The sequence below is a fragment of the Saccoglossus kowalevskii genome, chromosome 16 (assembly GCF_978046115.1).
Source record: "Saccoglossus kowalevskii chromosome 16, keSacKowa6.1, whole genome shotgun sequence".
Lineage (NCBI taxonomy): Eukaryota > Metazoa > Hemichordata > Enteropneusta > Harrimaniidae > Saccoglossus > Saccoglossus kowalevskii.
This window is the reverse complement of record NC_140656.1, coordinates 21127933-21140773: the sequence shown is the minus strand read 5'-3', so window position 1 is coordinate 21140773 and position 12841 is coordinate 21127933. Positions and strand designations below refer to the sequence as shown.

General features: G+C 33.5%; 1 protein-coding gene across 1 annotated transcript; it reads right to left on the bottom strand.

The window, feature by feature from the left end:
* On the bottom strand, positions 1-4793 carry LOC100366329 (galanin receptor 2b-like). The gene is made up of 3 exons (XM_085490931.1): positions 4731-4793; positions 2940-3027; positions 1-1073 (listed from the first exon to the last, which is right to left on the bottom strand). Exons 1-3 carry the CDS (start codon positions 4791-4793, stop codon positions 1-3), a joined length of 1224 nt encoding a protein of 407 aa, XP_085347057.1.
* Positions 4794-12841: the final 8048 nt, after the last annotated feature.

Below are 12841 nucleotides of genomic sequence, written 5' to 3'. Positions count from 1 at the left end.
TCAGGAAAGTGTGTTATTAACCGAGTTTGTAGCAGTAGTTTTAACAGTAGGCCCGCTAGTAGGAGCTACTTTGGACTGTCCTTTTAGCGTACATGGAAATAATCGATAGAACTCATTTCTGAAACTTTGGTTGAAATAGGCATAAAGAAATGGATTCACCCAACTGTTGCTAAGATACATGGTTATGCAAATTGCGGCAATGACGTCACTCCATATAGAAATGTAAACCGGAATTAAGGCAAAGTCCGTTATTTGAAAGTATAGAGAAAAAGCTCTCCATGGCAACCAGCTGATGCAAAATAGCACTACGACCAGAATCAGCATTTTTACAGCTTTTCGTTTCTTCTGTTTTGATTCATCGTTTGGAGCGGAGCTGAACCACAGGCTGGATACCATTATGGCGTACATTACACAGAGGATTACGAGTGGAACTAGATACATCACAAGAAAGTCACTTATTTCAAGATAACTTAATAAGTAATATTTATCAGATGGCACTGCACATACTGATGTAGATACAGTCACATTGATACCTACGGGATATGTAAATGTAACTATGTCTAATACGTACATACGATGACCGGAGTACGCCCCAGCACATACCCATATTACAGCAATACACATTGCAGCATCTGTTCTTGTCAACTTAGGATGAAGTGGTTGAACTATTGCCCGGTATCTGTCGATTCCTATTCCGATTAAAGAAAATATCGTGGCGCATTGAGCAACCCATTGTAGCCAGGCTGATCCCTTACATAACACAACGCTTTTCATTCCAGTCAGACCGAATCCCACGTAAGCCACTTGCATCGGAATATAGAAAAACGCCATCATCAGGTCGGATACAGAGAGTGAAATAATGAACATACAAGTCGACGATTTACGTAGTTTAGGCTGGCGGACAACAGCGATCATTACCCAGATATTGCCGCATACAATCAAGATGAAAAATGAGACGAACATCGTTAGAGTAACGTCTCTCGGAACAATTTTTCCACTTGGGAAGCTTGGATCGAACCCACCAGAGCTGAGATTGAGTGATACATTCATTGTAATATTTGTCAACAAATTTTCTGCAAAAAAAAATACGAGAGTATGAGTTAAGATACAATATACCTCTTGTCCAATTATCAGTTCAATCACATATGTCCAATATGTGTAATAATAAAAGTGCATAATACACATTATTATACATCTGTCACCGTAACGCAATAAGTTACAGCGTGCCGTCATTCTGCGGTATTTCACGGGGTATTTTTATCCTACCATAATAGGCAATGAGAATTCCAAATATGGAATGATTACGCGCGTAAGAGTCCTAATAATAAAAACAAACACGGCTGCCACCAGAGTTTGACCTGACTCCACACAAAGAAGTTCGCTGATTTTGTTCTAAACATTTTGTTATTTTCGGCATTCCCATGAAGTATCCTTCGAGGGGAAAGATGTATAATAATAAAGTTATTACGAGAATACCAGCTGTACTGTCTACGTGCATACTTTGAGATGTTCTCGTAATAACCTTATATTATTGCTAAACTGGTGTGTGATCTTCATCATTTTTTATTTAACAAATGGCTTGCGTTGTACAGATGTCTCATATCACAAATGTTTTGTAAAGTCGGTGATTTTACGAAATCTTCTCATATCTCAATCTCTACTATATTAGAAATAGACGGGAGTCATGTTGGTATTTAGTGAACAAGTAACTTTCGTTATCATGTGTATCAGAAAAATAATCCTACGAATAAATCAAATATTTCAAATTATGCATTGCAGTGGTGGATACAGATATGGAAGAATGTGTTCGACGATTGTCACTTGATGTTCTAGAATTCAGTTTTCATAGACATTTATAAACAACATATTATACGACATATAGCGTAAAGCTATTAGTTAAATAAGTCCACAAGTAAACATAATGCTAAGGCTAATTGCGAATGATCAGTCCAATTACTTGATATATCTTTGAGTAGTTAACACACACTCCAAGCGTTACAGATTTATTAAACACAAATTGTTATATAGAAGATAATCTGCTCTTATGTCGAATTCACAATATGAAATATACAAGGAAGTTTCAGATTGTTTATTTGAGTGCCTGATAGAAAAAATGGATGAAGCCATATGCAAGATACTTATCCATAGTATCAATTATCAATTGTTTTTTTATTAATGCACTGAAATTTACACAATAAACACACGATTTAGATTAGAATGTTTAGTATGCTTTGTTTTATTACCATAATTAAATCCAATCGCAGTCGCATATATCAATTCTCATTGCGTCTCTTGAGGCCGCATTTCGATAGCCGCAATGATTACTATTATAAGTCATCTTCCCAGATGTCTTTTTATTATTCAAAACCAAACCCCCACATTCCTTTATCAGTCGTTTGCTTTTATTGGACTTATACAATTCTCTAAACGACTTTTGTTATTTAAACTTTAATTCATACATATTATGGAAAAAGAAGCAAAAACATTTTAACTGCAGTCATCGATATGCGGCTGTGCTATGCAAAACTGAACAAACTTTCTTCTGCTTTAAATATAATAACGTATAAGATGAAAACTTCCAAAACACATCTATTGCTAATCAACATGAGTGCAAAGTAAATCGTATTGAACCTGAACGTTAAGGCATCAGAGACGCGTGAAACTGAGGTTTTAAAACGATGTAATATTTGCTCTGAGTACCAGATATTTTTTGTTGATTGTTGTATATCAATTGTGACCAACAATAACAAACGTCATGGTCACTCCAAATGAAAGATTAAAGCTTTGAGTGTAAAATACTATAGTTTGTTGGTATATCATCAAATCCCACGACAGAATTAATATTACCCACTTTGAGAATGGAAATTAACAATTAGTGACTAATTCATGAGCGCATCTGTGATAAATAACATACTTTATCAATTAAGAGTGAATCTTACCTTTACGATCACCAAACCGTTTAGCCGTGTGTGATCTATGATGTGATATCGTGTCTGTGTTGTAGATGATTCTCGTTTCGTCATATAACTATATATGATTCATTATGTTAAACAATTGCAATGCTGCTGATTAACGGAAATCAACAAGGGGAAATGTTTTGGGAATTTGTGACGATTATTCCCTCCAAGCGAATAATTATTTGTCACGCAGCAACAATTGCAATACAAATCACAAATCCTTTATTCAAACAGGAATACATGACGGCAATAGAAATTATAATAAAATATGATAATAGTTTGATCAAAGGTATCTGAAAATTCCAAATATTTCTTTTTGTATTCAAGATATTCTTAATCGATATGTATCTCAAATAATGTAGTTCTTTATTTTCTGATAATGAACTTTGATTTTAACTGCTTTTTATCATACAGGACATTGACACAAATTCTCGCGCTACAGAGATCGAAAGATCCCCAGTTTATGTAACACGAGTCAACTCTCCGCTTATCAATGTAGACAATCACTGTTCAGTGTATGAGTACGCGGACAAGGCCACGATATCTCTGTTGCTATCAATTGTGGTTAGACATGCTCGCAGGGCATACTACATGTAATGAAATGAAGTAAAATATACAATCTGTCTAATTTACGGCATGTATTACGTATGCGATTTATAGATATATGAATTGATGGCAACAAGTATACACACCCAATGCACGTAATTACTAGACTGCTACACGCATAGTGATAGTCTGAACAAATCAAATTTGTTCGACGCATGGTATTAACCATTGCAGGTGAGTCGGTGCTTCATTCCTAAGCAACGGCACGTGTTTTAGTCGCAACTACATTGTAATAATCTCAAATAGTGATTCTGCCTAATACATCTTGTTTAGTTTTACAAAAAGCTAGCACTCCTTAATGATTTGGGACAATATAGTTTTTGACTGGTTCTAATTAAAATTAAATAGAATGATTAGTGTTTTGTTCAAATATTGGCTTGTGACCACTTGTTTATTCTTGTGGCATCGTTTTTGAGTATGTACTAGTAATCTTGTATTCATCTACTCTAAAAGAATGCAGTTCAAAAAAATTTAAATAGAGAGAGCCAGGCGAAGAAAAAAAAAAAACAAGCCGTACAAAAATGTCAATATCAATAAGCAGATTTCAACAACCTACAAGCAAATTTACAATTCCAGGAAATTGAAGGAGACATACAACACAGTACAGTCAAATCAGAAACGTATATCTGAACTTGCTGGTTTGATGTTCACAATTCCGCGGTATTACTTAGAATTACAGTCTTTATTACTATCTTTGGGGTATATTGCACACAAGCTTTATCTACTCTATCCAATCTAAAATGCAGTATGGGAGGCTAATGATGCAGCTGATAACGGAACAAGATTGTGTCATATTAACTCCATGTTACAACATAAAACGCGATATCAGCCTCTATCTTAATTACATAACATGGCAGGGGAATACACACGGTGGCCATAACATTCTCCAAGCTGTTGCAGTAGATGGGATTGCGCAACATTATAGTTAAATTAACGAGAAAAGTCGCGACGTGCCCTTACTTACACGAATACACAAGATGTCGAGATGTGTAACGTATCGCATAAAATAATGTCCGTATCAACAATAAAAAGAAATATTGGTCTTAAAATAGTGGCATGTTTCTCATCAAAATATAAACGTCATGCATATCAGGCCATTATATACACAAACAATACATTGTGCCACACAAACGCACAACAAATTTGTGGTGTCTGACTGAAACCTACCTTGTAGCGTGGATTGATCTTGCTCTCTCTGGCTCTGATGTCAAAAAGCGCTTTTATCCTCATTCGTACGGAGTCGCCAATCAAACATAGCGCATGCGCATCATTTAAGTTTTTTTTTCAGTATAACCATTGAAGTAGGTTTAGGTGTTTTATTGAATGTTACAATACTATTTTATGTAAATTACACTTTAGTGGTTTGGATTTATAAAGTGTTATTAACATGACAAAAACATCAACAGTTTTCGTGTTTTTTTTTCACAGTCATAATTTAACATTAAGTTAAGTTAATGCTATCGTTATTCTTTACAAATTAATTTCATGCACTCTAACACTTTATTTCTGGGAGACATTTGTTATCGGTAGTTCTTACTGCCATTCATGATAAAGGACGATGGGAAATTTTAAGTGTTGTATATATTCTGATAACCAGTATAATCATTCATATTGAATACTCGAAATGTATAGAATAATAGAAGTGTATTATGGAATACTCAGATTGTTAATACGCGAGGAGGGGGGGGGGTCAACTGATCCTAAGTCACGTGACTTTAGCTACCAATTTACCGGTACACCACGTTGTCCTATTGTGTGTGCAAATGCAATCTGTGCTATTGCTTGGTATCTGTTCCACATGCTGTGACATCGGTGCACAAGTAATAATATTCTATAATGAATTCATAATTATAGCCCGCTTTGTTATATTGGAGTATGAACAGACGTGCCAATTGTTTCATCATAATGTTGCATGTACTAATAATTGTTTGCAAATTAATTAATCACATTGATTGACAATTCAAATTTGTATTCTGAAAACGCTGATAAGAAATTAATCTCACATAAATTGTATTGCATTCTCGCGTATTGTTTACATCACTATGTTATTACACACTAAAAGTTAAGGGAACCATTGTGATGCAGCGTACTTTGTTGTACGGTTGAGCAAGGACGTAAGAATCCATAGTATGGTGTTTGAGTAATAGTTAAGGATGCATTCCCAGGTAACTTCTACCCACTTTATAACACAATGATGTCATACATGAGTTTAGTTTTTTTCTATTTTCAGCCTAAATCTTCTTTTAAACTGAGTGCCAATCATTTGTAGTTCTTCAGTATTAGCATATCGTCTAGTATATAAACTTACATTATTACAAGCCATGTTGATGTTATATACTCAATATATTAATCAATATATTAATTATTCATCAATCAATCAACAATATAATGATATAGTAAAACTCGTCAAAATAATATTGATGATGTCATTGACTGTAATGCAAGTGTTGTGAAATACGATAGGCCTTTTCGCAGTTGTAAATGTTAGGAGTCAATACATATAATCGAAGACAATGTTGTATGCGAAGAGCTCACTTCTTTATTACATTCCATGGACTCAAATCCCTGCACGAACACACCATTAGACGTTCAATAAATTGAAAAAAACACCGTCTCTTGATATTGCCGATAATAATCTGTTCAAAATTACATAATGATTGAAAGTAATAATAAAAACGTGTTATTTAAATACTAGATTAAAGTACATGTCTAGCTAATATAGTTATATACCCTTGCCATCTACTCTGTTGACAGTATATCAGGCAGAAGACGAGCATTTTCCCCTCAGGCCACTCTCTCCGCTCTGTTGAAGCGTGCTAACAGTAAGGGATGTTTTCACAATGAATATGCGATGTGTGACCTTACGCAGATGATTATTTGTTGGGAGATATGTAGGTCAAATTGAATATAAAGCAGTATACGTTTTAGCAATTCAATTTTTATTTGTTTCCGTACACAAGCCCCTGACTACAGCAACTATAATAATAATAATAATAATAATAATAATAATAGGAACATGATGAAACTAATTTAACTTTCTATATAAAATACATTGCTTGACTATTCGGATAAAAGATTGGACAAGAAGCATAGTGCGTGTCATCCTATTTTCCCATATTTATGTACTGTTGTGTTTCTCAAGTAATCGCAGTTGACATGTAATTCTTTGTGTAGTCAATTGTACTCATTTCTCGAAAATACTTTGTCTAAGTGTTATTACAAATTTCACAAGCGTTGAATCAATAATACTAATGTCATAATATATAAAAACACTTGCACACAAATTACTCATATGTTTCATTTTTCACCCTCATATGTACACACTATTTAAAAGTTATTATTCACACAATTCAATGTATAACCAACGCCATACTCGTTATCACAATACTGCTGTTTTATTGTACATGTACATGGGACGAACTCACTTTTGCTAGCCCAATGTACACCTTAAAAATGCGAGTACACGAGTAAGCTATTTTGACTTTAGCATCATACTTTAATTTCAGGACAGTTACAGAGATAATAATTTACCTTAAATTAAGTTTTATAAAATGAGCTTGATTAATTATCAAGATATTGTAATGATGATATTTTATTTCTCCAACTGGTTATTTAAATCGAGGCAAAAGTTGCTGAGAGATTAGAGTGAAACAAAAAACTTAATGTAATCAAAAAAGCGTAGCTAAGTCAGTCGGAAATCTCTCTAAAATATTATCTGCATACCTACAAATGCAAACCAGATTGAGGTATGCAGCACAGATTAGTATATAGCTTTGAACACAGTTAGGTTTTCCAGCCTAAAGGAAATTATCTAGTAGCGATGTTGGGTCGAGTCGTTTTGTAAGACCGTATTTAGGTCAATTGGGAAGTTCATCTGAACTATCTATGTGGATAATCATTTGGATACTCAATGCAGATCTACACTTGTAAAACAGGGCCGGCATAGTTGTTTTGGCGATTAACTTACATTGCTGTAAATGTTGCTAGTTTATAAGGGGTAACTATCGAAAATCCGTTTATACCTATACTGTAATATCAACAATTATTGTGGAACGAATAGTCAAACGCACAAGTATTAGGTCTAAAGTTGTCTGTGTAACATGTATTTGACTGTGTTGTCATGTCACATCAAGCTCTTACGTATACTGAATAGTATAAGTGTGATGATGAACAATGGGAAACAGCTCGAGTTACATTTTTAATGAGCAATATCGCATGAGAGGTAACTTTGGATAATGGAGTGGTGAAGAGGGTGGGCATTCATAGTTAAGGGAATGAAAATGAACGAGAACGCCAATATTAGAATCCATCTCACATTGTACTTATAAGGAAACATTCTACACGGGGATGGTGCTCACCCAAGCATGGAGCCCAGACGGCATCCATGAAAACCGTCGGCGTCATTTGTGCTATTATGGAAAATAGTCATTCCCTTTTACGTAGAATTATCTTCTAAATGCTGACAGAATGTTTTAATCAGATAAATGCAGTCATCTGTTACCCCATGAACCAAACAGTTAGGTTTGTTACCGAAATAAACTGACTGACTGACCACTGTTATTTGTTATTATCATTTGGGTCACGTTAGTCTTGTCTCGTTACATCTAGATGTTTTCTATTTTCGTACGTAATCTCAAGTAGTCTTCCGCAAACTCATTGAGTTCATAAAGATCAACAAACTATTCCCAGTCCGCTTCGGAGATCAAGTAAGAAATGTAACTGAAGAGGGCAAACACATATACATCGTGTGTTTTCGACATTACATAACACAATTGAATGTACTGTGGGCTGATTAGAATACACATTATTTACAATTCATGGGGAAATCCAACAATAATCATGTATGAACTGTAAAAGGAAATGATGATGTCATATACAAAGACATACAATTTGCTCCTGCCTGAGACCATACAAAAACATCTACAGCATGATCTTTTTTTGTCTTGTCAGTTCAATAGCTGGGATGTCTTCTTTTATGTGTATTTGTGTAACCAGTTTAGTCTTATTTGAAAAGACAGGAAATTGGTATTTATAATAAATAGTAAAGCAATTCAGCAATGATCGATTAATATGCTACTGCATAGTGCTGCGGGAACATTGGGATATAATCAATATAGTTTTCATTGTCCATACATAGCCCACCAATTAAAGCAAGTGTTTAATGTTGTGTATATGTCATAACGGCGTAAATAATGTATGAAATTGTTACATAATTACAAAAACTTACGTAATATCCTCCCAATGTACAACTTGCACATTGCAATACGGTCTGTGTGAGTAGATACATAGATGGTACCCCTAATGCACGGCCAGTACATTGAAGTGCGATCTATGTGAGTAGATGTACGCTTCTTGCGTGCTATACACGACCTACGAATGGTATTCCGTTGTATCTGTGTGTAATCGCATGTATGATACGTGATATTCTAATGTAAAAACCCGTACAATATAATACGTTACATATGTGTCGTTGTCTGTTGCATGATGTTCCGGTTAAACGTTGTAGTATGGCATGTCTGTAAATTCATTTTACGTTATATCATCTCGTCAGTGTACTAGAAGGACGATACTCCCCTCAAGTCAGTGGAGACGGCAATACATTGACATGCATAGTTTGTATCAATATTTAACATTAAAGGGAGGTGATTCCCAAAGCAACCTCACCTTTATTGTTCCTAAGATATAGAATATTAATTAATATTAATAAAAAACATTATGCCAGAGCTATTATAAACACACAAACTGAATTGATATGTTGATAAACTGCGGTAATATCTCATATAATTCGTTTCATTTGTCAATGTTGTCGCATAATGTGTACGGTGTCGTGAATGTGAAATTCTTTAATTTATTTAAATGTGTTATTTGTGTTGTTGTTTAATACATACAAGCTTTGAAAAATCGTCGTAATTACTCAATCAATGTGAAAGTCTATTAACTGGGGCAAATTAGAACAGAGGAAATTGATTTAAATTGATTGATATTTCAAAAACCTAACGATCTAATCAGTATGAATGCCATGAGCATTGTGATTACCATTGCTGATGAAAATTTTACTCGTAGCATAATCCTCTTCCTTTAAATCGTCCGCAAATGATGCATAAAGACAATTGGACGAATTATAAAATGTTAAGCGGCGAAATGTAAAGAACTGACGATGCCGATCCAAATAATTCACACTCGCTATAGTGGTCATATATCATCAGGCTAAAGACGGCAACTGACTGGATTTTTGTTTCTCATTTAATATATTTTGTCATTAGAAATGTAGTAGTTTACTTGTTACGATGGTAGACAATCGAATTTGAAATGAACAATGTTCGGCAAGTGTTACAGTTCATCCAACGGTTTCTAAAAACATAATCTTAAGTTTATTGAAAGTGGGATTATACTAAAATTAGCAAATTATCCTCTAAACATATATATGAAGCTCAATTTTTCGAGTTACGGGCATTGAGTATATTTATTTGTTGCTACCCTTTTAAAGCAGGGGCTCACTTTTACAGGAGCTGCAAAATTAAGGATACATTTCTTAAAATAAGTACAAGGAACACTGTTATAGATCAAGAAGAATAGCATATTCAAAAATAGCATAACAAAATTAATATTAGTCTAATAAAAATAACATTACAATCTACTTATTAGTGTAAAAATGTTGTACTAAAGTCCATGGCATCAACAAAAAATTCTTTCATAAGTTTGTCTATGGTGTAACATATTTCTTTGTTATAACCTAGAGTGGTATCTCCCAGAAAGAAGCATAATAACTCTTCGTTATTCAGTTGATATTCAGATAAATTTGTTTCTTTCATCTTCAATAACATTTCTTTTATTTCACACATTAAGTTGTCCCTTTTTATTTTAAAACTTGGACATTGCAAAATAAAATATTCAAGAGCTTCTTCTTTTTTTCACAATATGGACAAATAATGTCATCTTCACTATTATTTTCCCATTTTCTTTTTCCATATGCTAACCCAAGAGTACATGAACTTGCTCTGAATTTTAGCTGTGCTCCCTTAAAGTTATTTATTGACTGAAGATATTTCTCACCTTTTCAAGCTAGTTTAGAATTTTCTATAATAATTAAGCCTTGATTTAAACTTCATATCTTCTCTCCACTTAGATTCATCATGATTCAGAACCAATGTTTTAAGTTTTTTATCAGTTAAGTTTGTAAACTGTTTTTTTGTTTATTTTGACATATTTTATTATATCATCTGTATATTTTAGCCAGTTCCAAAATAAGTAACCTCTATGTTGTTCAGTTTCTTGGTTTAGCTCATTTAATTTGGTAAAAATAACTTTTTTTCCACCTGGATTCTTTCATTTCATTTAGTCTCCTGTAATGTTTTAACTTCATTATATCTAATCTATTTTTCATTGTATTCAACCCAAGATCACCAAGAATAGCTTCATTTGCAGTGTTTTGCTGACTTTTCAGTATAAATTTTCCAACTGTTCGTTGCAGTTTTTCCAAACTCTCCATATCAGATAAACTAGGCGTTACTATTTCACCAGCATAATTTAATGAAGGGCGTATTACAATTTTCCATAGTGATAACCCAAAATCTTCCCTAGTAATGTTTCTAATATACCATTCCTTATGTCTATATATTCTTTTATTTACTATCAGGATATTAGATTTTTCCCAATTAATGGACATTTTCCATAATTTGCAGAACTTAATGGCAATCTCTAGCATAGATTTTAGCTGTTCCTTTTTTGGGGCAATAAGGGCCACATCGTCAGCGAAGAATAACCCATTAATGAGTATATTACTTATTGTTACGCCTGGTGATGTATCATTCAGGATTTTTTTTTGGGAATTCATTTATATAAATTGCAAATAGCATTGGAGCCAGGACACAACCTTGCCTAAGACCCTACTTCTGGTCAAAATATTCAGTTTCAACATCTCAAAATGTAATTTTACTCTCAATGTGGTCATACGTGTGTTTTATTATACGCAATAGTTTTCCCTTTATCCCAGTTTGTCATAAGGCATACCACAACCTTTCTCGCCAAAAATTGTCATATGTTTTTTTTTTTTTGGAAGTCCAGGAATGCAAGATAAGTTTGCTTTTTGTCTAGTTTACAGATAGTTGATATACCTTTCAAAATAAAAATGTGGTCAGCTGTGCGACTGTTTTTCCTAAAACCCCCTTAGATTTCTCCCAGCATATTACTTGGTTCAATCAATTGGCTCAATTCATTTTCGACCATTCAATTATACAGTTTTCCAATAACTGAGCTTAATGAAATACCTCTGTAATTGTTCACATTTTTGGTGTCTCCCTTCTTATGTATTGGTATAATAATGTTCGATTCCCAATTTAACTGCTTCTATCTCAAAGGAAAAGTTAAAAAGATGTGTTAATGATTTAATCATTACTTCACCCCCTCCTTTTATTATTTCATGAGTAATTTCATCTGGTCCAGCAGATTTATTGTTTTTAAGATTTGAAATCGCTTTCTTAACTTGTTTATTAGTTATGTTTATAACTTCAGTATTTCTTATTGATTCTTCATCAAACTCTATTATAGACTTTATCACTTTATTTTCAACATTTTTTTATTCTAAGTATAGATCATCATTTTCATCTACATTTTGTTTATTGTGTTCACCAAGATGTTGGCAGTAACTAAAACTCTTTTTAATTTATTTTTTTCTAGTATTAATTTATTTTCTTGGTCAAGAACCACAGTGGAATATGATCTTTCTTTAGTACCTTTTAATAAGGACCAGTATTTTCGAGTAGATTTTCCACCTCATTTTGCAATAATTACACATTGTTTGAATTTAGTATCTATTTGTTTCTTTTTGATTAAGTTTTGTGCATGTAGTTTATCATTAGTATTTAGGATACAGTTCTTGCCCTACTTTATGAATATCTGGGTTATTTTCCTTGTCACTTTCTTTTATCCACTGTCTATGATTTTTATTTGATTGTTTTCTTAAGTTTATTGCAGCTTTGATTTCTTTATCAAACCATGACGTAGTGATACTTTTTAATGTTTTTTTACCGATAACTTCATGGCATGTATCAATAACACTGGTTAGCCAGCAATTCCATACTTCATCAAATGCTGTTTGTTTATCTGCATTGTCAGTTACGAACACCGAGTTACGAAAACATCGTGTTCGTACGGTCAACATAAACGCGTGTCTTTGTTTGAACGTCCGCATTTAGTAAGTCGAATTTTAATTAACAGTTAACGGAACCGAACATTGTATTTTGCCCGTAACGCGTAACTGATGATTAAAGTTCATGTAA

Excerpts from the sequence above, each read along its gene's own strand:
- LOC100366329 (XM_085490931.1), bottom strand. The coding sequence starts at position 4,793 with ATGAGGATAAAAGCGCTTTTTGACATCAGAGCCAGAGAGAGCAAGATC. Across the intron at positions 3,028-4,730 it reads AGATCAATCCACGCTACAAG|TTATATGACGAAACGAGAAT; the intron begins GTAGGTTTCAGT and ends AATCATATATAG. Across the intron at positions 1,074-2,939 it reads ACGGTTTGGTGATCGTAAAG|AAAATTTGTTGACAAATATT; the intron begins GTAAGATTCACT and ends TTTTTTTTGCAG.